Source organism: Helianthus annuus, chromosome 10 (assembly GCF_002127325.2).
Source record: "Helianthus annuus cultivar XRQ/B chromosome 10, HanXRQr2.0-SUNRISE, whole genome shotgun sequence".
In the NCBI taxonomy this organism is placed as follows: Eukaryota; Viridiplantae; Streptophyta; class Magnoliopsida; order Asterales; family Asteraceae; genus Helianthus; species Helianthus annuus.
In genome coordinates this window covers 8,317,086-8,339,411 of record NC_035442.2, presented here as the reverse complement: position 1 = coordinate 8,339,411, position 22,326 = coordinate 8,317,086, and the positions used below count along the sequence as shown (strand labels likewise).

General features: G+C 37.5%; 2 protein-coding genes and 1 non-coding gene across 6 annotated transcripts; 1 reads left to right on the top strand and 2 right to left on the bottom strand.

The window, feature by feature from the left end:
- The first annotated feature begins 2,534 nt into the window (after positions 1-2,534).
- LOC110883930 lies at positions 2,535-4,178 on the top strand. 4 transcript variants are annotated; one of them, XM_035979078.1, is made up of 2 exons: positions 2,535-2,650; positions 2,940-4,178. In XM_035979078.1, the coding sequence occupies exon 2, from the start codon at positions 3,014-3,016 to the stop codon at positions 4,019-4,021; it is 1,008 nt and encodes a 335-aa protein (XP_035834971.1). In that variant the 5' UTR covers positions 2,535-2,650; positions 2,940-3,013; the 3' UTR covers positions 4,022-4,178. The 4 variants fall into 4 exon arrangements, with proteins under 4 accessions (XP_035834971.1, XP_035834969.1, XP_035834970.1 ...); XM_035979076.1 differs by having other exon boundaries at positions 2,539-2,650; positions 2,779-4,178; XM_035979077.1 differs by having other exon boundaries at positions 2,548-2,650; positions 2,817-4,178.
- A 1,592-nt stretch (positions 4,179-5,770) lies between these two features.
- On the bottom strand, positions 5,771-5,937 carry LOC118483549. Its single transcript, XR_004870840.1, has one exon. It is a non-coding gene; the product is annotated as a U1 spliceosomal RNA (small nuclear RNA).
- Positions 5,938-6,998: 1,061 nt separating this feature from the next.
- LOC110883931 (probable pectate lyase 8) lies at positions 6,999-12,798 on the bottom strand. The gene is made up of 7 exons (XM_022131591.2): positions 12,506-12,798; positions 12,329-12,385; positions 11,823-11,903; positions 8,463-9,105; positions 8,261-8,364; positions 7,609-7,747; positions 6,999-7,496 (listed from the first exon to the last, which is right to left on the bottom strand). The coding sequence occupies exons 1-7, from the start codon at positions 12,577-12,579 to the stop codon at positions 7,278-7,280; spliced, it is 1,317 nt and encodes a 438-aa protein (XP_021987283.1). The 5' UTR covers positions 12,580-12,798; the 3' UTR covers positions 6,999-7,277.
- Positions 12,799-22,326: the final 9,528 nt, after the last annotated feature.

The following is a 22,326-nucleotide window of genomic DNA, read 5'->3' as shown; positions in this document are numbered from 1 at the left end:
TCGTACGTTAAGGCAAAATGTAGAATACACTGTCACTATATGTATATATATATATATATATATATATATATATATATATATATATATATATATAGGTAGAGGATCCTGTAAAAAGTGGGACTTTTGTGAGAAGTGTGAGAAATAATTTGGGAATGATAAGTGTCTTTTATCCTAATTAATTCAAAAGGGTATATTAGTAATTTGACATTTTTATCATTTAATTGATTTCCAAGAATAACTGCCAAAAAAAACTGGCGATGAGTTTTTTTAGGGTTTGAATCGAATTTTGAATTAGGAGAAATTTTAGGAAACATTATACATCTGATTGTTTTATATTCTTCATCATCTTTTAATCGCAACATCTTTTAATCATACATTGTTCATGGCGTGGTGTTTTAAACATCTGGATACATTGTTCATTGCGTGGTGTTTTAAAAGTCTGAAGACATTGACTATTATTCAAGTCATGGTGTTTTATCTGGAGACATTGTTCATGGCGTGGTGTTTTAAACATCTGGAGACATTGACTATGATTCAAGTCATGGTGTTTTATCTGACTTGAATTCCAGATAAAACACCAGGACTTGAATCATAGTCAATGTCTCCAGATGTTTAAAACACCACGCCATTAACAATGTCTCCAGATAAAACACCATGACTTGAATCATAGTCATGGTGTTTTAAAATCTGAGAATGTTTTGTATTGATTGTCCAGATAAAACACCATGACTTGAATCATAGTCATGGTGTTTTAAAATCTGGGAATGTTTTGTATTGAATCATAGTCATGTTTTGTATTGAATCATAGTCATGTTTTGTATTGAACAATGTCTCCAGATAAAACACTATGATTCAAGTCATGGTGTTTTCTGGATTCCAGATAAAACACCATGACTTGAATCATAGTCAATTTATCCAGATGTTTTAAAATACCACGCCATGAATCTGATTACAGTTCTTCTAAACGTAAAACACCACGCCTTGAATCTTATATAAAACACAGAGGCTTCCGATTTAGATATTGATTATTAATTCCGATTTTTAAGGAAAAAGGAGTGAATGTAGGTGTTTTTGGTTGTGTAGGATACGGTTACCATATTTGAAACATTGAAAAAGACACTATTGCCCTTCAATTTTACATAAGGTCCCTCTAATTAAAACACAATTTACATTTTTAAACCCTATTGATCTCAACCATTAGATCAAATATCCAATGGTTTAAAACACTTCTTACCCTTCTTACATTTTAGACACTTTTTACCATATTCCTACCCTATATATATATAGGGAGAGAGAGAGAGAGCGAGAGAGAGAGAGAGAGAGTGAGGCCGGTTATTGTACAAAATGCCTTAAGGTACGAAGCGTACGAGATTCAGTATCAAGATGCGAAAAAAAAGTTTATAGCATGCGATTTTGGTATTTTTGAACATCATGCGATTTTGGTTTTTTTATAACATGCAAAAAAAAATTTTATTAACATGTGATTTATATTTTTTTGAACATGCGATCTTTTGTTTTTACAACATGCGACATTTTGTTATAACGTGCGAATTTGGTATTACGTATTTCCTACATATACAAAAGGAACTTAGGGGAATAGTGCCACACAGCTGTGTGGCACTTCCCTATTTGACCACTCGTTTTATTATTTTCTATTCGTTTTAAAATTACGGTTTCGTCCTTAATTTAAAATAGAATTACGTTTTCGCTCCCACTTCAAAATAAAATTACGTTTTTGTCCCTCACTCAAAATTACGATTTTGCCCTAGGTTCAAAATTATGATTTTATCCCCATATTACAATTACAATTTTGGCCCCAGTTCAAAATAAATTTTCGCTTTTGCCCCAAACTAAAAATGACGATTTCGCATTTTCGCCCCTTTCAAAAATTATGATTTAGCCTTAAGTTTAAAATTATGTTGTTGCCTGGTTCAAAATAAAAGTATGTTTTTGCCCCCCAATTCAAATTACGATTTTGCCATCATTTCAAAATTTTGATTTTGCCCGAGTTCAAATTAAAATTATAGTTTTGTCCCCAGCTTAAAATTACGATTTTATCCTTAGTACATAGTTATATTACGATTTTGTCTCTGGTTCAAATTTATAGTATTGTCATCATTTTAACTTTTGACAAATTACGATTTTACCTAACTCAACAAATACAACTTTGCCCTTAGTTCAAATTACAGTATTGCTATCGTTTTAGTTTTTTTTAGCAAAACTATAAAAGTGTATTTTTAATTGGTTGACTGGATTTAATTTTTTCCATGTCAAGGAGCTGCCTAACACTCGCTCATTAATCCTGACAAACTACAGTTTTGCCCAGAGCTCAGAACTACGGTCTTGTCATCGTTTTAATTTTTTTTCCTAACAAAACTATAAGAGTGTTTTTTAATTGATTGAGAATTATTCGGCATCGCCCCGCAACGCAGGCGCTGAGGGGCATCAACTAGTGCTAATACATGAGACAAAATTTATAATTCACTTTTTCTCTATATAATATATATATATATATATATATATATAATAATATAGAGAGAGAGAGAGAGAGAATGAGTTGGCACACACACTCCTTTTTAACTTTTGCCTTCTTTCTCGGAGCTCTAATCATCCCCAATTCATTGAAGCTGATGGCTGCATTCAACTCACTGTAAGTTTGCTGTGCGGTTTTTTTTTATCGATTCCTATATATATCTTCGATTACGAAAATTACTCGCGAATTATGCATTTCCCAAACGAATTGATTAGGGTTAGGGCTTCGATTTGGTATTACTGTAGTTGAATTCTCCGTGAATTTGAAGTTAGGGTTTTGTTAGATATGGAGGGTAATCTGTCATCATCGGGGGTTTCGGGAGGGAGTTTTGATTTGCAAAGAGTTCATCATCAACAAGGATCCATGATGCTTCCTTGTGTTCATGAGAATTTCCCCTTTCGAATAGGATCCGGAACGATTCAAGATTCTAATCGAACCGTTTCGTTAGCTGCCGAGTTTGGTAAAGGCGAAACGAGAGCGATGAGTGGTGAGGACGACCCGAGCTTTACGGAAGAAGACGGAGCGAAGAATGTTAACATGCACTTCGCCTCACCGTGGCAACGAGTGAAATGGAACGACCAGATGGTGAGGCTTTTGATCACTGCGGTTTCTTACATAGGTGAAGATGCTGAGTACGGATCGCGACGAAAGTTTTCGAATTTACAAAAGAAAGGGAAGTGGAAGTCGGTTTCGAAAGTTATGGCGGAACGGGGTCATTTTGTTTCGCCGCAGCAGTGTGAAGATAAGTTTAATGATTTAAACAAACGGTATAAACGGCTTAATGAAATTCTCGGAAGGGGTACGTCTTGTGAGGTTGTGGAAAACCCGTCGCTTCTTGATTTGATGGATCATGTTCCGGAGAAACTGAAAGAAGAAGTTAGGAAGATTTTAAGCTCTAAACATTTGCATTATGAAGAAATGTGTTCGTATCATAACGGGAATCGTTTACACCTTCCTCCGGATCCTGAACTACAGCATTCGTTAAGATTAGCTCTTAGAGCTCGAAATGATCATGAGATAAACGATGGACGACACGAGGATCCGGACGATGATGACGATCAAGATCCATATGTGGATCTTGATCATGATGAATACGATGAATACCACCGTCATTATCATCATGGTGTCAATTTGGGTCAAAGAACAGCATGTGGAGTTGGTGAAGGATCTTCAAAGAGGGTAAAACAAAATGAAGATTCTCTGGTGAAAAACGTGCAGATGGACATGGATCAAGAAGGTGTGAAATCGAATCTTTTGCAGGATCAATGGCTGAACAACCGTTTATTACAACTAGAAGAACAGAAGGTACATCTTCAAGCACAAATGTTGGAGTTAGAGAAGGAACGGTTTAAATGGCAAAGGTTTCGCCGTAAAAAAGATACGGAATTGGAGATGATGAGAATCGATAACGAGAGGATGAAGATGGAAAACGATCAAATGCTGTTGGAATTGAAGCGTAAGGCGATGTCTGCAGATCTTAATCAATAAGGTCCGCCTAAAATATTAAAATAAAATCCGGTTTTGGTTAGCAGCTCTTTGTGTTATTCGAGTATGAAAGCGTCATATGTTAATTACTGATTAGTGACTGCACTCTGTACCGTTTTGTGATGTCTTGTTGTCGGATGTACTTGAGTTTTTTTTTTTTTTTTTTTTTTTTTTTTTTTTTTTTTTTACATCACTGCTAGGTCTTTGGATAGCTTGAAGTTGATCATACTAATTTTCAGGAAATCTTCTAGCCTTTAGAAAAAAGGCGCGCCTGAGACTCAAGGCCCGCCAGGTGGTCCTGAAGATGCATCAGGGTCTTGAGGTGCGGTCAAAGTATGAATGGTTTATTTGGTAAAAAGATTCACTTTTCATAGCTTCTGAAAAACTGTATTGCTTGAAACTAAGTTCTTATAAGTTGCATGTATTAGGTGCTGATGGAGGTGAAAAAAACCGGTTCTGAAACTGGTTTGTTTGAACCAGAAATGAACCGTAGGGTTAAAATCGGTTTGTAATCCTACGCTTTGAAACTGGTCTAACTTGAACCGAACCAATCAAAACCAGGTTTTAAACTGGTCAAACCCGATCATTCCTTCACAAAAACCAGGTTGGAACCCGAAATTGTCTCACCAACTAGAGTGTCTAAATCAATCATAAACGGTACTTAAATGTGTATTAGAACAAATATTTATAGTTATTTTATATAAAAGTAACGAAAACGGGCTCCTAACAAAATTCAAGAATAAAACTAAGTTATGTAAATGCATATGAAGTTTGATATAAAAAAACACAATTACAAAGCTATGTTATATAAATTGTCGTGCTTCATCATGGTTAGGGGTGAGCAAAGGTTCCGAACCGACCGGAACCGAATATCTAACAAGTATAAGAACCGGAACCGTTTAAGGATGAAAAGGTTCGGGTGTAAGAAGGGTCTTACGGGTCCTAGACCCTTTCGAACCTTAAGAACCGTTTACATACAACTTATTCTTGGGCTGCAACAAATATGAGTTTAGTGAACTTCTTTGACGCTAGTTCTGACTTCTATGATATGATTGCGTCCATGTTATCTTTGGTTCCCTCTTATCGAATATTCTAAATTAAATCACATTAGATCATGTAATGATCTTTGCATATAAAAAATGTACATTTAGGGACTTCTAATGTAGGGACTTCAAATACGATTTTCAAAGAACCCATGATTTGATTTAATATTTGACGAAGATATGCATCAAAATTGAGTCTAAAAGACTCATATGGAGTCAAAATGTGTCTTTCCCGTGACCACAAATAATTTTAGGCATTATTGCCTCTCTTGCCATGTTCATGCTTGTTTCATAAAGTTGGTGGTCAGGGGGGAGACGGAGTCATGTGAATCTTTAAGACTCAGATTTTAATGCATATCTTTGTCAGATATTAAATCAGAACATGGGTTCTTTGAAAATCGTATTTGAAGTATAGGATTTACAAAATCCTTAATTTTAAGATATTTGACCCTCATTTTGAGAATCAATACTCATATTACCTTTTTGTTTAGAACATGAACATACATCTTTTTTGTGATTTCTGAATTAAGCAAATCTTATATTGTGATTTCTGGACTCGACTTTATTATGCATCGACAAAAATTATCATGTAGAATCGACAGAAAAAAAGTTGGTAAAGTTTATAAAATTAGTAGGAGCCTTAAAGACAAGCTGCCACAAATTATGATATAGAATCAACAAAATAAAAAAAGTTCTTTATAAAATATTAGTAGGGGCCGCGCGGACGCAAGCCCCCGCTGCCACAAATTATGACGTAGGATCGACCACCATGGGTCGACCTTAGGCTAGCACCCTTCCTTTAATGTGCAATGGAAGTCACTAACCTAGGCCATGGGCCTTCCTGATCACCCATCATGACCCCGTCCAGGTATGTAAGTTTCACCAGCAGCCCATCCTTCTTGTTTTATATTCCCACTTTTACTTCTCTTTTTTTCTCATCCACCGATGTGGGACACAAAAGAATCTTATGGTTCTTTTTTCAAAACACCATATTCCATTCCACTTTCATAAACTCTTGAGCTATCTATCTAGACCGATAAACAATGACTCTGGACCTGAAAATCGTATCGGTTTTGATATTGAACTGGGTCGGTTCCAAACCGAATAAGTAGAGTGTTGTTTTGGTCATGTATAGTAAAAAATTGGTTTGTTTTGGTTTTGAACTTGACTAGATTGAACCAAAAACTGACTTAAAGTGAGAAGCGAACTACAGATAGTCGGTACGAGGATGTGGTTTGGTTCCTAGTTCGTTTATTTGATTTTTTTCAATGCGAGTTTTGTGCACCCTTAGAACATTAGATCATGCTGGGTTGGATAGATATATTTTACTTACAATGTTACATAATGAAGTAGTTATATAATCGGAAATAGACTACATTGAATGGTGACTTGACCTTGGAGGATGAATGAACGAACCATTAGAGCATCTCCAATGGGAGACAAAACACTGACGGATGTGGGCCATACACATCGACCCACTGACGCCCTCCTTTACATAGATGCCCTCTCTTAGACTCTCGTCAATCTCATCTTTCCTCTCACAGAGCGCGTTCATGGGCATCCATTCGCACAGATAAAACACTCCATCTCCTCGTATGTAGCCTCTCTCTGCCACGGATGGCAACGTATAGCCATAATAATCATCACAAACACTACAAATGTATTATCCAACAATTTGTTAGGTTCAAATGGTTCCACTACGTTTCTGCCTTAATTCCTTGAAGACCACTACCAAATGCACGTGCCACTTTATCTGACGTTGTGTTAGTTAGCACTTAGCAGGTATTGGTGGGACCAGTGAGTTTTCACTAACAGGCGGCCAAGAAAAAAAAAATACGTAGCCAAGTCCATTTAAACAATAAAATGATCATTAATTCTTATAACAACACACTTGTTAGAGTTGTTACAAAGTTAGATAGACATGTTTAAAGTCGAGATAGGAAACCAAACTATGTATTAATCGATATTTAACTTGAGCAAGTAGTAATTACATAGCAGCAGAAGAATACTCAAATTTCCGTCCTCCATAAGAACCCGTGTTTCTTTTCATATCGGGCTCAAAACATACAACTTTTGCAAGGAAACAGAGAACAATATACACTTCTCAAGTATTTTTTTTTTTTTTTGGTACAAAGACATAACAAAACCAAAGCGAATCGTTTGGAAAACTGGATTCCTCAAAATGATGAGAGATTAAATTACTATTTTTTATTTATTTAACACTGTCTGCCTCTTCGACACACGAGTGCACCGGATCCTGAAGTAAGCGAGCCCACAAACGACGATGGTTTAGCACTTAGGCTCGATGCACGCGCATAACTAGCCGCTGCACCTTTACCAGATGGCGTAAAGTATGCACCATTTAACATTAAGTCACCTTCTGATCTCCAATTCCAATGTCTCCATCTTCCTGCTGTTATTACTCTATGAGTCACCTGTTTGTTACACCAATTTGATCCATCATAAGTTTCTGTTTTTTTTTTTTTTTTTTTTTTTTTTTTTTTTTTTTGTGGATAATTAATGGGAAAAGGTTGTGTTATATGTTACCTCTTTGGCATTGGGGTTATTTGGGGCAAGGTATCGGTTTCCTTGGCTGTTAATCGTGGGATCCGCACTGCCACCGATAGCGTACATTTCCCAGTGCGTGTAGTCGTTATTTACCACGTGGAAATGCCCGTGTCTACACCTGCAAGTACCAAACAAAACATATGTCAACTTTTGCCAAAGTGGTAAAAATGGGTCAGTCGGACGCGTGAACATATTTGGGTCAAAAGGGGTCATTTATTTTATCACGGGTGGCGTTGGTTGGAGAACCTATGTTTCTTTAACTTCTATGCAATGTTGTTAAAACCAGACCGGGCTATCGTTGGAAACCGGACCCATAACCTGTTAAGTTGGCATGAGTTGGATCGGCTGGTTTTTAACGAGTAGCCGTTGAACCGATAAACCAGTTTTAAATTAAAAATTTTTGAAATTTTTTTTATTAGAAGATTTGAACTTGTGACATCTACACTATTTCATTATTTTGTTTTTTTTTTCTTTTAAGAAAATACATTTTCTTTTATTATTTTAGCGTGGCGGTTTGACTAGCAAAAAACATATTTTACATCCGGTTTAACTGGTCCGATTAGTAAACTGGTAATGTCGCCAGTATGATGACCAGTCTGGTTTTCAAAACATTGATGCTATGCATACGCACCTTGGCATTCTTTGTACAAGACCTTCGCCGAAATGGTTATATGCTATGGTCACTTGCATACCCTTGTCCCTATCGTAGGTGTCGCTATGACCCAATAACATAACCTGTCAATCAACCAAAATGAAGCCGAATCAGTACATCTTGATTTAACCGAGTTAAAGTTAACGGCGTTAGAGGTTAGAAGTTAGGATTTAGGAAGTACCTCATTGTGGTGGGTGAAGTAGTTGTTAGAAATGGTAATAGCAGTTGACCCCATAATGGCATCAACAAGCCCATCAGCACAATTCGAAAGCGAGTTATGATCGACCCAAATATGACTCGATCCAAATATCGAAATGGCATCACCGTCCGCCATCGTTCTCCATCCGTAATGAGACGGTGAGCTTCGAACCATGGCGTTACCGGTCGGTTTGCAGTCATGAATATGCAACCCATGAATAATAACATTTGTAATGTATTGGATTGTGATGCACCCACCATTTGCAATGTGGACATTGACTCCACGAGCATCAATTGTTTTGAAACTGTTCATTAATAGTTCTTGTTTTAAGGTTATGACCATGTCTCTTTTGAATATGATCCATAGGGGCCGGTCTTGAATGACCGCGTGTCGTAGGGTTCCGGGTCGGGGGTTAACCGGGTCATCGTGTTTAGGGTCGGTGACGACGTAGTAACGTCCGTCACGGCCTCCTATGGCGTTGCGCCCAAATCCAATGGCGCAATCTGCCAGACGCTTGCGGTGGCGCTGCCAGTTCCTGTCGCAGCGCCAGCAATCGTCGATTGGGTTTCCGGTCCCACATGATAAAAATCCTAGTTTCCTCCTTTCTGTGCTGTTTCGAATGCTCCTGAAATTTGTACATAACCTTTGAATTAGATATGAATATTTGTAATTTCAAAAAAAAATGTAATTTCAATTAAAGATTAAAAAAAAAACCTTAAAAAAATTAAAGTCATATGATCATTTAAGTATGAAATGGTTAGTTAGAATGTTAAGTTCTTTGGGTTGGGTTGGGTTGGGGTGGGGTGGGGGTGGGTGTTTAGGTTTTGGGTGGTGGTGGGTGGGTTTATTTTGTTGTGTACATATTGGTTCTTATGGTTCTACTTCTCGCAATAAGAGTGGTTCTCAAATGAACCATACCCTATATGTATACGTATGTGTGTGTGTGTGTGTGTGTATAGTGGTATGTTTTTAACGAAAAAAAACTTAAAAGGCATGGATTTATAAACCAAAAACGTTAAAGCCTAATTGTTTCGAAGCCCAACTGTTTTTCCCAATCAAATTCAGAAGCCCAACTGTTTAATATGTAATGGATTAATGACTTTGCTCAAATCAATAAACAAACATAATAAATTATTGAATAGGGCCCAATTTTTTTCTCACACGAGGCCAAAAAGATTTTTGTGATTTTTTATAACAGTCCTAACTAGTTACCAAAACTTAAATTCCATTTATTTCAATTATATTCCAATGACCTTTTTCTAAAACATAACTACGTCCGGTAAAATTATTAAACAGTGGGCCCTAAATAAGTACCAATTCTCTTTTTCTTGGTACAATGTTAAATCCAGTAGGTCAAATAAATAAAATAATGGGAGTGATACTCGGAAAAATGAATACGGATTATACGGAAAGTAAAGCAACATGATTTTGTAGGTGCCAATAAATAAATAGTGATGGGAATAAAATAAATATGAGTAATGCATCGTCGGTGGGGAAAGTCTAGTCATTAAATACGGACCATGGCTGTGTCGGTTCCCGAACCAGATCTTGTATTTTTTAGCCACGCCACACTGGACCCACATGGGTCCGGTGGCTCGAGCCGGTAATGAGTGATCATGTGACCTTTTGCAATCAAGTTTTTTAGATTTTTGATGTACCGTGCATGTAGATAGATCTAAATATGTATTATGGGTGGGTGGGTGACTGATTGAGGGTACCATGTGGGAAAAAAAGGAATATTTATTCATTTTTTTTATATTTTCAATTTATTAATATTAATATCATAAATGAATAATCAGAATGTTATTCCTTGAATTAGTGGCAGAGCTTGAACGAAAACTCAGTGGTGACCGGACTCGTAAAATGCAAATCGGTGGAGAGCGTACAGCTAAAAATCCAATATTTTACGCTACAAAATAAAAATTTTCAGGAACTTTTGTAAAATTAACACTACGAGCGAAAAAATGTTGGGAGCTGGGGCACCCACCGGCCCCAATAAAGCTTTACCCATGCTGCGAATCACATCTTTAACACAACGTGGTTAAATCAGGCGTGAACATGAGTTGCTTTAGTTCGGTTTTGAGTTAAAACCGAACCCGTAATCGATAATTTTGTTTTCCAATTCCCATAACAAATTGGTTTCGGTTATAAAAGGTTTGGTTAGTTCGGTTATCGAAAAAGATGGTTCGGTTAGTTAACTGTTCGGCATAGGACCAGGGTGTGGATCCAAAGTCCAAACTAATTTCAACTAATAAATTCAGTTATATATTAGATAAAATAAAATACTAGCAATCTTTTCAATTAATAAATTGAATATTTTTTAGCCTATATTTAATTAATATAAAAAAGTTAGAATCGGAACTTTTTTGACATATAACGTGCTATTTACAAAAAGGATAAAAACAGATCTTAATATCCTTTCGCATCTGTTAAAATGATTAGAGTTAAATGTGACTTTAGTCAATCTGGTTTGTGTCATTTTTTCAGTTTAGTCCAAAGGTTTGAAATGTTGTCATTTTAGTCAAAATAGTTTCAAACATTGCCATTTTAGTCCACTTGTTTAACTCCATCTCTTTATTATATTAACTAGAAGGACATTTCGGTCATTTTATATGTAATTCTGTTAACTAGAATGGCAATTCAACCATATAAAATGATCGAATTACCCTTATAGCTAACAGAAAAAATGGGCGGAGTTAACGCAGTGGACTAAAATGACAATGTTTGAAACTATTTGGACTAAAATGGAAACGTTTCAAACCTTTGGAATAAACTAGCAAGATGACCCAAACCAAAGAAACTAAAATGACAACAACAACAACCATACCCAATATAAGGGACTAAAATGACATTTAACTCAAATGATTATTTATACACATCTAACCATAACCAAACCATAACTGTCATTTTGGTTCATTTTTTTTTTTATATTTTATTACTCGATTTTTCTACTCATCCTAGTGTTGAAAAATGAGTGACCAGTCAACTAACAATATATTAAAAAGTAAAAACAGTAGAAAAAAAAAAACAAAAACAGAATGAGACAGGAGGGTCATGTGGCATGTGGCCACGCTGGCAAAAAAAAACAATGGTAGTAAAGAAATTGAACAGCATAAGAACATGGGGAGGTCTTAAAGTAACACATTCATTTACACGCAACAACAGTAGATCAAACAAGATGATGTTATTGTTTTGTTGTTGTTCACTCATCATGTGATCCTTTTCACTTTTCACATATATTTTTATTATTATTATTCTATCAATATTATAATCATCATTGTCAGTTAAAAATATACATACATAAATCTGTATAGATAAAGATAATTAAGAGAATCCACTCACATGGCAACCACTGAATCAACCCTCTCTGGATCCTCATCAACTGCTCTTTCATTCCTTTCATTTGCAATATCTTCAATTCTCCTGAAAATTCATCATAATTTATTTAAAATTAATTTCATAAATTCTGTAACTGTAACAGCCCAAGTAAGCCGTCCCGTCCCAGAATATTGCTAGCTTTCCCTGATGGAATGTCTATTCAAGAATTTATAGTTTTGTTTTCACCAGACGAATTGCTCACCCAGGCAAAATGCGTCCTGGTAGAGAACTGGTAGAGAAGGTTTCCACCCCTTATAATTTAAGATCTGATTTCTAATAATCTGATATTCTGATATCCGAATTTTGATCCGGATAAAGTACAAATTTATCTGATCCGTTCGTGTAACATTCAAAGAAGTTAATGATCCAGAAATTAATCAGATGGATCTAACATTCTAAGCATAACGATCGCGATCAATACAATTATTATTAGTCAAGTTCATTAATAAATCATAGAGATCTCAACTAACCTATCCGCGGTTGTTGAGTTGGTTGTTAAGCTTTGTAACTTGTTTTCATCATCCAATCTACAAACACAAACACTTGAATTAGTCGAATTCGGAGCGTAAAATGAAATACTCAACATGGGTCAATCGTACATTGCCTCATGTTGCAACAAAACTAACAATGTTTCATATGAATGTTACCTCGAAACGACATTGGTGGAAATAGAATGTATGAAAATGAGCAATAAGCAGAGAGCAATATGTCTAAGCAACATTGTAGGATAAATTCGCACAATCGAGTGTGCGAGTATAGATATATATATGTATGTATATATAGAGAGAGAGAGAGGAGAGAGAGAGTAGTGGTGATCAATGGAACAAAGATTAGAGGTGAGGGACGAAGGTGTTTAAAAAGGGACAAGGCCAACACGAATCCATTAACATTTGCTCCTGAATAACTAACTCATAACACTTCACTTCACTCACTCAGGTTAACCCTGGTTAGGTTATGTCACACTCACTTTTTTATTGTTTTTGGAATTAGTTTTATTATATTATATTATATTATATATAGAGTAAAAAACCACATGTTTTCTTTTTCTTTTTCTTTTTCTAATTTCCTTGGTAAGATTTTTTATTTTCGATTTAATTGTATAGAAATAATTCGTCTTAAATAAAATGCTTCGGTTGGTTGTTAAAAAAAAAATTGCCTTATGGACTAAGTATGAGATCATTTAGTATTAAAGTATTTCGTACGTATACGAAATCAATATTCGGATAAGTTAAAAATGATGTGCAAAGAAGGAGATGCACTTCTCTATAAAAACAAATTGATAAAATTAGTACAATTAATTAGACCGGACGATTTATATAGGTCGTACTATTACAATGATTAGGGTAAAACGTCACAACTCTGCAACTACATCGGTTGATATTTCAGTAGAACTCCGTCATAGACTTAAACTACTTGGTATTTGTTGTCACCAACGCGGTAATGTACATTTTGCCAATAATGGTTTTGTCACTTCTATTGAACTAAGTTGCTACTGATATACATTTACCAGCAGGTTGCTAATGATCTTCAGTTATTTTTGAAAATCTAATTTCATGCAACTTTACACCAATCATGCAAATCTGAAACATTTTCAATGAAGCTTCTTTTAAGGCAACCATGGCGACGTACCTTGGACCCGATAGGGGGCATCCCATGGACCTCGCTAGTGCGTCGGCTCGGACCCACCCAAGGAAGCAGTTTCCCCTTGGAACCCTAATGGGTTGGGGTCCTCGCTTTTTAAACCCTTAGAGGTTTCTTTGTGCTTGAAATCATAATATTTTTTATTGAGTACGTACTTCACACCTCCTAACCAGAATCAATGGTTATTTACGCCTTTTCATTTAGTCTTTAAGCAAATCCCGGTTACCTCAATATAGTTTGATGACATTAAAATCACCCGCAGTTCTTATAAGTAAGGTCCAACCGAATGGATTTAAGAGTAAGGGTATTGAATCAATACCCTTATTGTTGCTCGAATAGAACTCGACGAAACTGAAATTTGAACAGAATTGAATTTGACATAAGAATTCGAATTTGGTTTTTGAATTACCGAATCGAGATAGCACCCTAATCAAATTCGGTTTTTAATCGAATTAAGTTTGTGATTTTACATCATATTCCAATAACTTGAAAGTCAAGCCTGATCCACACACCTATGGTCATTCTTGCCAATTTAACATAATTCGGTTCCTAGGAAATTACTTCTCAAAAGAAAGAAAGAAAACATAAGTTTAAGTGTGTATATGTGTTTTGCTAGCCCCATGAAGAAAAAAAATATATAAATTGATGCTGGGATGAATAAGTGATTTATGCTCTTTTTATTAATCTCTCAAGTGTCATAATCAATAAAGGACCATTTGGGTAATCTTCTTATAGGAAGTTTCCAAGTGGGTTTCAATTCCATAAATTCTAAAATTAACAGTCTAAGACTCTAAGCCATGTGATTGTTAGGATAATTATAATACCTTGATTTTGATTATGCAGGTTAGTTAATAATTTCATGTGTTCTTGGAGGATCTTTTTTATTGAATTTAACCTAAAGTGATTTTTGTATAAGATTATGTTATTATGATCATTGATTGATGAGCATTAGTTATAATCACAATTATCCATGATCTAGTCGTAAGGTGTGTTTGTCTTCCACGTGGCAAGGTTAAGTGATATCCGAGTGTAACAAATTTGATGTAAAAAAAAAAGTTATAATCACAACTATAACTTATGTAGATCATAATTATCCTATATCTTAAAGGAGAAAGTTGGTGGCCAAAGCCACCGACCACCCCCAAATTTTTTAACCTATGGTATAAAGCACTAAAAGTAACCGCCTCCACTGCCATGAACAATATTATGAGCCACCACCATACAAAACCACATGTCACCTATTCAAACCATCATCATTACGTTAGAGTGGGACTTAGCTTTTAAGGGACGGGAGGTGCACCCGCCCCTCTCCCTCAATGTTTCGGTTAGAAGTGTAACATTTCTGATTTTTCAAATTTGATTTCGTGTAGTTAACGCAACACATAACGCTTGGATCAAATCGCAATGCTTATGTAGGTTACAATAAGTTCAATTGGATACGTCGAAACTCACGTTTTCGTGTGGCTAACGCGACACATAATTCTTGGACTAATCCATTCGATGTTTGCGATGTACCCGCGCCGCAACACGCGCGGGCATTATTACTGGTTCATAACTTAATATGCAAAGTGGTGATTTTCAAATAAATTTTTTTATGTTATTTAAAATTTTAACAAGTGTTGAATGAATTAGCCAAACTAAGACTGCAATGTTATGATCAATTATGCTCCCATGAATATGGTTACACTTAGGCTGGTGGGTATGGTGACGGAGGGAAGCCGGCGACGGGATGAAGACGGAGGGGGCGGCGTGGGAGGACTGGCGTCGCCGGGGGGAGGCCCACTTGTTTGGTCCGTCGCAAACGGCACAACTCGGACGGGGAGGACGGGACGGAGGGGGACGGAGGGGGGCGGCGTGGGAGGACGGTGGTGACGTGGCGGCACCAGAGGGAAGCCGGAGACCATACCGAGCAGCCTTAAAAAATGCATTTACCAAATGATTAAAGTTACTATAATAAACTTTAAAGTTGATGGATCGTTTTGGTTGAAATTAAGTCAATAATGTTCAAATGCACTGCTTATGGTTAAATTAGACAAGTGAAAGTTGACTTGGTTATGAGAATGATGAATTGACCGGTGTATGACTTAGGTAAAAAACTATCGGTATCGATGCATGTAGGAGATCACCATAGTGGAGATGGCAGCAGGGGCGGATCTAGGGGTGTTTTGGGGGTTCCCAGGACCCCCTCGGTTTTGCAAAAAAGGGAAAAATTAATGGAAACCTTTTATGATTTGGAAAAAATTAGTGAGAATCTATCAAAAGGAACCCGGTGAAAACAATTCCTAGATCCGCCACTGGATGGCAGCGCCTACGGGAAGACCACCGATGGAGCCTCTTGGCTGTCCTTAAGGGCTCCATCCATTTGAAGGGGGGAGAGGGGGTCTTGTTTTACATTTTTTTCAAGTTTTATTTTGGTGCTTTAGAGACTTTTACACCATATGCTTTAATCATTCGTACTCCACACTTATTTAATTTTTAGTGTTAAATGCAACAACGGGATAAAAATAACAAGATCATGTAATATTTTATTTAAAAAAAACATTATTTATTTACTTTTACACTATTTTTATTTTTTATACAATACTTTTATTTATATTAATTATTTTGGTCAACAATGTATTCGTTTTTTAATGAATTATATCCTTTTATGTAAATTTAATTTGCTTAAAAAATAATTGATTATAAGAAGTAAATGTTAAAAGTGGTGATAACATGAAAATGTAAGTATTTGTATAGATGTTTGTAGAGATGGAGTGAAGATGAGAGTTTAAAAATGAATGAAAAGATGACGTGACAATTGACGGGACATATTTGTAGGTGTTTTAGTCTAACGCAAGGTGTGTATATAAAGTTCCCAAAGCTACTATACACTTAAATTGTCCATAATTGTTTTCAAGTGTTGAATTCGGTCCTATGGCTAGACTTAAGAAACCAACATGGTCAGTTTGATCCTCAATTGGGTGGGATTGTCTTCCGAAAGGACACCTTAGGGCAACATATTAACTTTCTGTGTCAAGTATTGACATCTAGATTAATGATCCTCATTAAGGATTTGTTTTTCAAGTATCACAAAGATATGATGTGATTTGATGTACATTAGATATAATGTGCTAGTATTGTGCATATTTACTTATCAGGTTAACTACCTAGTAGAACCCTCACGTGCGATGTCCGAACCGAGATAAACAGAATTCCTAGCACGTCGCAGGAATTCAGTTTTTATCGGTTTAGTATATTACAATATTGGCAATTAGTATAATAACCGAAAGAGAAAACCCAAAAAAAGTCGTGATATGCCTAAAAGAATATCGACACGTGTTTTATATCAATCGAAAACATAATAAACAAATACCATGACCAGTTTGATTCGTCACACTACAAACATTCACCATAGCTTATGATACCCAAAAAAATTATATTTTGAATACAAATCCGTGTTTCAACAAATTTATACCAGAATCTCGAGGAAAAAAATTAAAAATAGTTGCGTCTTATGTTTTTTTCTAAATATAAATTAATTTATTTAAATGCGTATATTATTTATAGTATAACGGATAAAATTATGGTTCGTATTCTTACCATAAGCCTGCGGTTAACTACAACCGATATATAATAGAAAACCAAGCCCACATCATATTTAATTATTTATTGTGAAGTTTTTTTAGAAATGTTAATTTATTTAGTTCTGTCATCTATACTTAAAACTCAAGACTTCTAAATCTTAGTGTTTATAAAGACTTTGTCTTTACCAATATATCACCAACCCCAGTTAATATCTTGTAAAGTTGAGTTAGAGCCTTTTTAACACCAATTCTTTTTTTTGAACGGCCAACAAAAAATACTTTATTATAATACTAGCCAGCAGCTACCACCAAATGTTACATACACCAACCAAACATAATTACATTCAAGAAACCAAAACAAATTGTTATCTAAAACACATCAAAACTCTTCCATTGTTCCCAAGTTACCGCCGACATCTTGGCTCAACTCTTTATCCACAAGAAACTTTTTGCCTTAGCCTCTTCCAACATATTTGCTATCGATCTCATCTTGCCTGAAAAAATAAGCTCATTTCGCGCATTCCACATACTCCATATTGGAACCAAGCACACCGCATGGAAGGCTTTTTTCTTTTTAACCGAACCAGGGAATCAGACATGCTCATCCAGGATATCTTTTAAGCTGAAACCCATAAAAAAGGGGGCCTTACACCACTGAAAGACGAGCTGCCAAATTACCTGGGCTACTTCACAGGCAACGAAAATGTATTCGCTAGTTTCAGGTGAGACTCCACAGAAAGCACACTCCACGTGTAAAATCGGAATGCCCCTACGAGACAATGCTAACCTGGTTGGAAGCCGTTCACTATGAGCTCGCCAAGCGACTATGACGACTTTTTTCTGGATCCGATTATTCCATTGCACTACATACTCTGGGATTGTACAAGATAACTCAACTAGTTCCTTTTTAATACTAGCCACATTAAATTGACCCGTGTCGTCCAAACTCCACACCCATTTATCCTTACCTGAAGTGACCGCCACCTGTTGCAAAAGAGATGATAGCTGCTGGAATTGAAGGCTTTCATCAGCATTGTTCAATTAACGTTTCCACTCCCAAACTCAAGCCGAACCGTTCTGAGACACGCCTGATCTTTTGTAGGATCGTATTCTGACCCGAACGAGTCTATCAGAGGAGTTTCGATCAGTTGCAGGTGCGGAAAACAAGTAACTGACGTAAAAATAGCTGGCAATTCACTTAAATCACGCTTTTGATTGATACTACAGCTTTTACAACCAAATCTCACACCGGCAGCACCTCAGTATAGAAAACAAGAACTCGTTACAAATGATTTCGTTCTTGGAGTATTTATAGTAGCAAGATTTCGCTCATATGGACATGATGTCCATAAAAGCGAAATCACCCTCCTGATTTCCCACATACGGACAAATTTCTGATTTCCCACATACTGACATAATTCTGATTTCCCACATAGTGACATGTCCATATATGTGAAATCAACTTTCTGATTTCCCACATAGTGACATGTCCATATATGTGAAATCAACTTTCATAGGAAATCTCGTACAATGTGCCCTAATCTAACATTCTAAGACTAAGACTCGATACAAGACGAAGTTGACAGATGCATGCACTAACAGACTCCCCCTCAGATGTTGACGAGTCTTAAGTGTCGAGTCTTCGCATCTTCAGTCTTGATCTGTCTCTGGGCTTCACTTTCTCAATCTTTTCTCGTAGATCTTCAGACTCCCCCTTGCGATATGCTGGCATTTCTTCAGTTCATCAGCATCATCAGCTTTAGGATCGTTGTCTGGCTTTTCATCTCACAGCTTCTCAGGATCAATCAACCTGGCTCTACATGTTCCAAGATCGTTGCCTGGCTACCTCTAATCAGAGTCCCTAATCAGAGTCCTCAGGTATCGGAACCTGGCTCTCATCTAGCTCGGATCTCAGGATCGAATGACCTGGCTCAACTTGACCTGCATAAGCTCTTGTGACAACTCGTATTTCGAACCTACTTTTGTGTAACGTTACGTGATTATGTGAACTCTATTTGAATAACATGTTATACGTGCCTTGTGTGAAATTGTGAATGTTTGTTTATATGCTTGCGTGACCCACTCGACTACACAAGCCCATTCGGGCCACACACATCCGACTCGAGACCATGGGGCAGCCCAAGGGAGGGTTCGGCCCATCCCCTAATCGCATAAACTTTGAGATGTGATAACTATCTCACACTTTTACAAAACATCCTCACACACACAAACCCTACACACTCTCCTTCTCTCTCTTGAAGCCGGCGACAACCCTCTTGCAACTCGAGACCTTACGGGTTTTTATTCTTCGAATCCGGTTAGTGTATGTTACTGATTTCATGTTTAATATGATGTTGTTATTAATCGGATTACATGATCTAGGGTTCTTGTTAGCATGAATTATTTTGTTGTTGATTCTTAGTGTTAATGAAATCGGCTGCATGTATGATTGGCAACATGATAATTAGTCCGAATATTGCTTGTTAAACCGGCTGTGGTAATATGATTTCGGGTTAGGATGGCATGTTTGGTCTAGAATCCGGTTACATAATAGTTAAATGATTCGGTTTAGGGTTGTATGTTGATCCGATTGTTTGTTCTTGATGACGATGATTATGAACATGCTTGAATATGGATTAATTGTTGATTTGATCTGTTTGCGAAACTGCCTAATCTGTTTGCTGATATTACGGAACTGATTGAGCTGATAATAAGGAAACTGTTGCAATCTGCTTGTCTCGACCAGGGTTGCGAGTCGAGAACCCTTAGTCTCGACTCGAGACCACAACACTCGCACACAAACAGCACAACTCGAGACCAGCGTTTGCGAGTCCCGTTGCGACTCGAGACCGTGTAGTCTCGACCTGACCATGATGACTCGAGACCGTCCTTGTTGCGACTCGAGACCTCGAAACCAGTACAACTCGAGACCGCTTAGTCTCGACTCGGGATCGTTAGTCTCGACTCGGGATCGTTAGTCTCGACTCGAGACCGTGAACACTTGTACACTATTGGACTTTCACTGTTACGAGCCCAATTGATTTGGGCCGGATACTTGGACTTGTTTACGTGTCTGCTATTGGACTGCTATGAATACTTGTGCATGCCATGATTTTACTTGTGTACATTACGTGTAGAACCTATGTGCTATATTCAAATACGAACCTGACTTGTATGATAACCATGCTAGGACGTGGTTGATCACCCTATAGCTTACTCGAACTTTCTGTGTATCTGCCGAGCAAACCAAGGTGAGTTCACACAGCCAAGGCATGGGTTCCCGGGTGGGAATGGGATTTGGATGACTTATTGATGCAGCGTGTGAAACGAAAAAAATGAAGATTACACGTTGATTCTACGAATACCCGTGTAGCTCTTCCCCAACCCCCAAATTGTAACCCCAAAGGCCACGGAATTTGAAGTGAAAAAACAGTTTTCTCAAAATTCAATTCTGATCTTCTCATTAGCTTTAGCAACATATAAATAAAGACTGAAATTCGAAACGGGCCTAAAAAAGATAACGGGCCAAACACACGGCCTAAAACAAAAAGCCCAAAATAGTTCAAAAAACATAAAAATGCAAATAAGTAATAGAAATAAGCGTTTTTTGGCCCGGACGATGACCCAAACCGCCGTAGGCGTTTGCAGCAAGATGGAGCTCGTTCTCGCCTTCGAATCGCCTGTTCGCACGTCCCAAACGGACCCCCGTAGCCCAAGTTAGGGCCATTTTAGTGAAGGCCCTTTTCTTACGCGGTCTTGGGCCTCCAAGTACAAAATAGCCCGTTCCTCCACACTTGGGCCCACATCACTTATTGTATGTACTCGGATGATAGAACCTAACGACAAGATACGACTAGACTAGTAACACCTATTGAACTGATCTTCGCACACCTGCCAAGGGTTGGCCGCGATATTATGACTGACTTCGCATACCTGCCTTAGGAAGGCCGCGAACTAAATTTACTAATCTTCGCACACCTGCCTGGGGGGCCGCGATACGAATAAACCTAGTCTAGCACACTTGGGAAGAACATCCCCTAATCTTCGCACACCTGCCTGGGAGGCCGCGATGGAAACTGATACGATATATGACATAACGAACGAACATACTATTACTCACACTATACTATTACTGAACTGTTAACTGTGAACTCGCTCAACTAGTTGTTGACTCTCTGCTGCATGCCTTGCAGGACCTTAGGTACTTATGGAGCTTGCACAGGGAGGAGCAGGTCGTTGTGGGCATGGATCGTGAATGCTTGCTAAACACTTATGACATTTCATACATTGTTATTTATGTTGGGTTTTACTTACATGCTTCCGCTACTTAAACAAAGTTTGGTTTGAACATCAATCGTATTGAATTGGGTTTTATGAATTACTTTAACTACTATACACAATGTTTGATATGATTGATGGCTTGGTCCTGGTCATGTCACGCCTCCAAGCGGTGGTACTCCGCATGTGGATTCTGGGGGTGTGACAGATTGGTATCAGAGCCATTGGTTATAGAGAACTTGGTTTTAATATGGGAAAACGTTTTTATTAAAACCAGACTATAACCAGAACAGTGCTCTCAACGATCCACAACGACGCTTCGCTCCATGTGCAAGACTCGACATCCTAGGTAATATGGTTTATGTTTATTACCTACTTGCTAGAAGTTCGTAGAACTTTGCTCGTAGTATGCTTAGATACACATGACCCTATTGCATGAGAATACCTATGTGCTTACACTCTTCTGTCATCGCACTTTACGCGAACCTCTCTTACCGATGTTATCTTTGCTATGAAGATCATGTCTGGACGAATTAACATGACTCAAGCCCAGTTGACGGCTCTCATTAACGAACAAGTTGCTGCGGCATTTGCAGCCGCACAAGCAGGAGGTATATCCTGTAGTCATAACTCACACTAGGATCTTTAGATCCTACACTCCTAAATCAACTCTTGTACTTAACTTTGCCCTATTCGTACACAATAGGTCAGCACGCACCGCAACCAGTTTGCACTTTCAAGAACTTCATGGACTGTCGTCCAAGTACGTTCAGTGGCACGGAAGGAGCAGTGGGACTACTCCATTGGTTTGAGAAGCTCGAGTCAGTGTTCGAGATGTGTGAATGCCCTGAGGCTCGCAGGGTCAAGTACGCCACTGGTACGTTGGAAGGAATCGCGCTAACCTGGTGGAACGCGCAAGTTCAGATTCTAGGGTTGGCAGCTGCTAACGCCACACCTTGGAGCGATTTTAAGGAACTCATCAAACG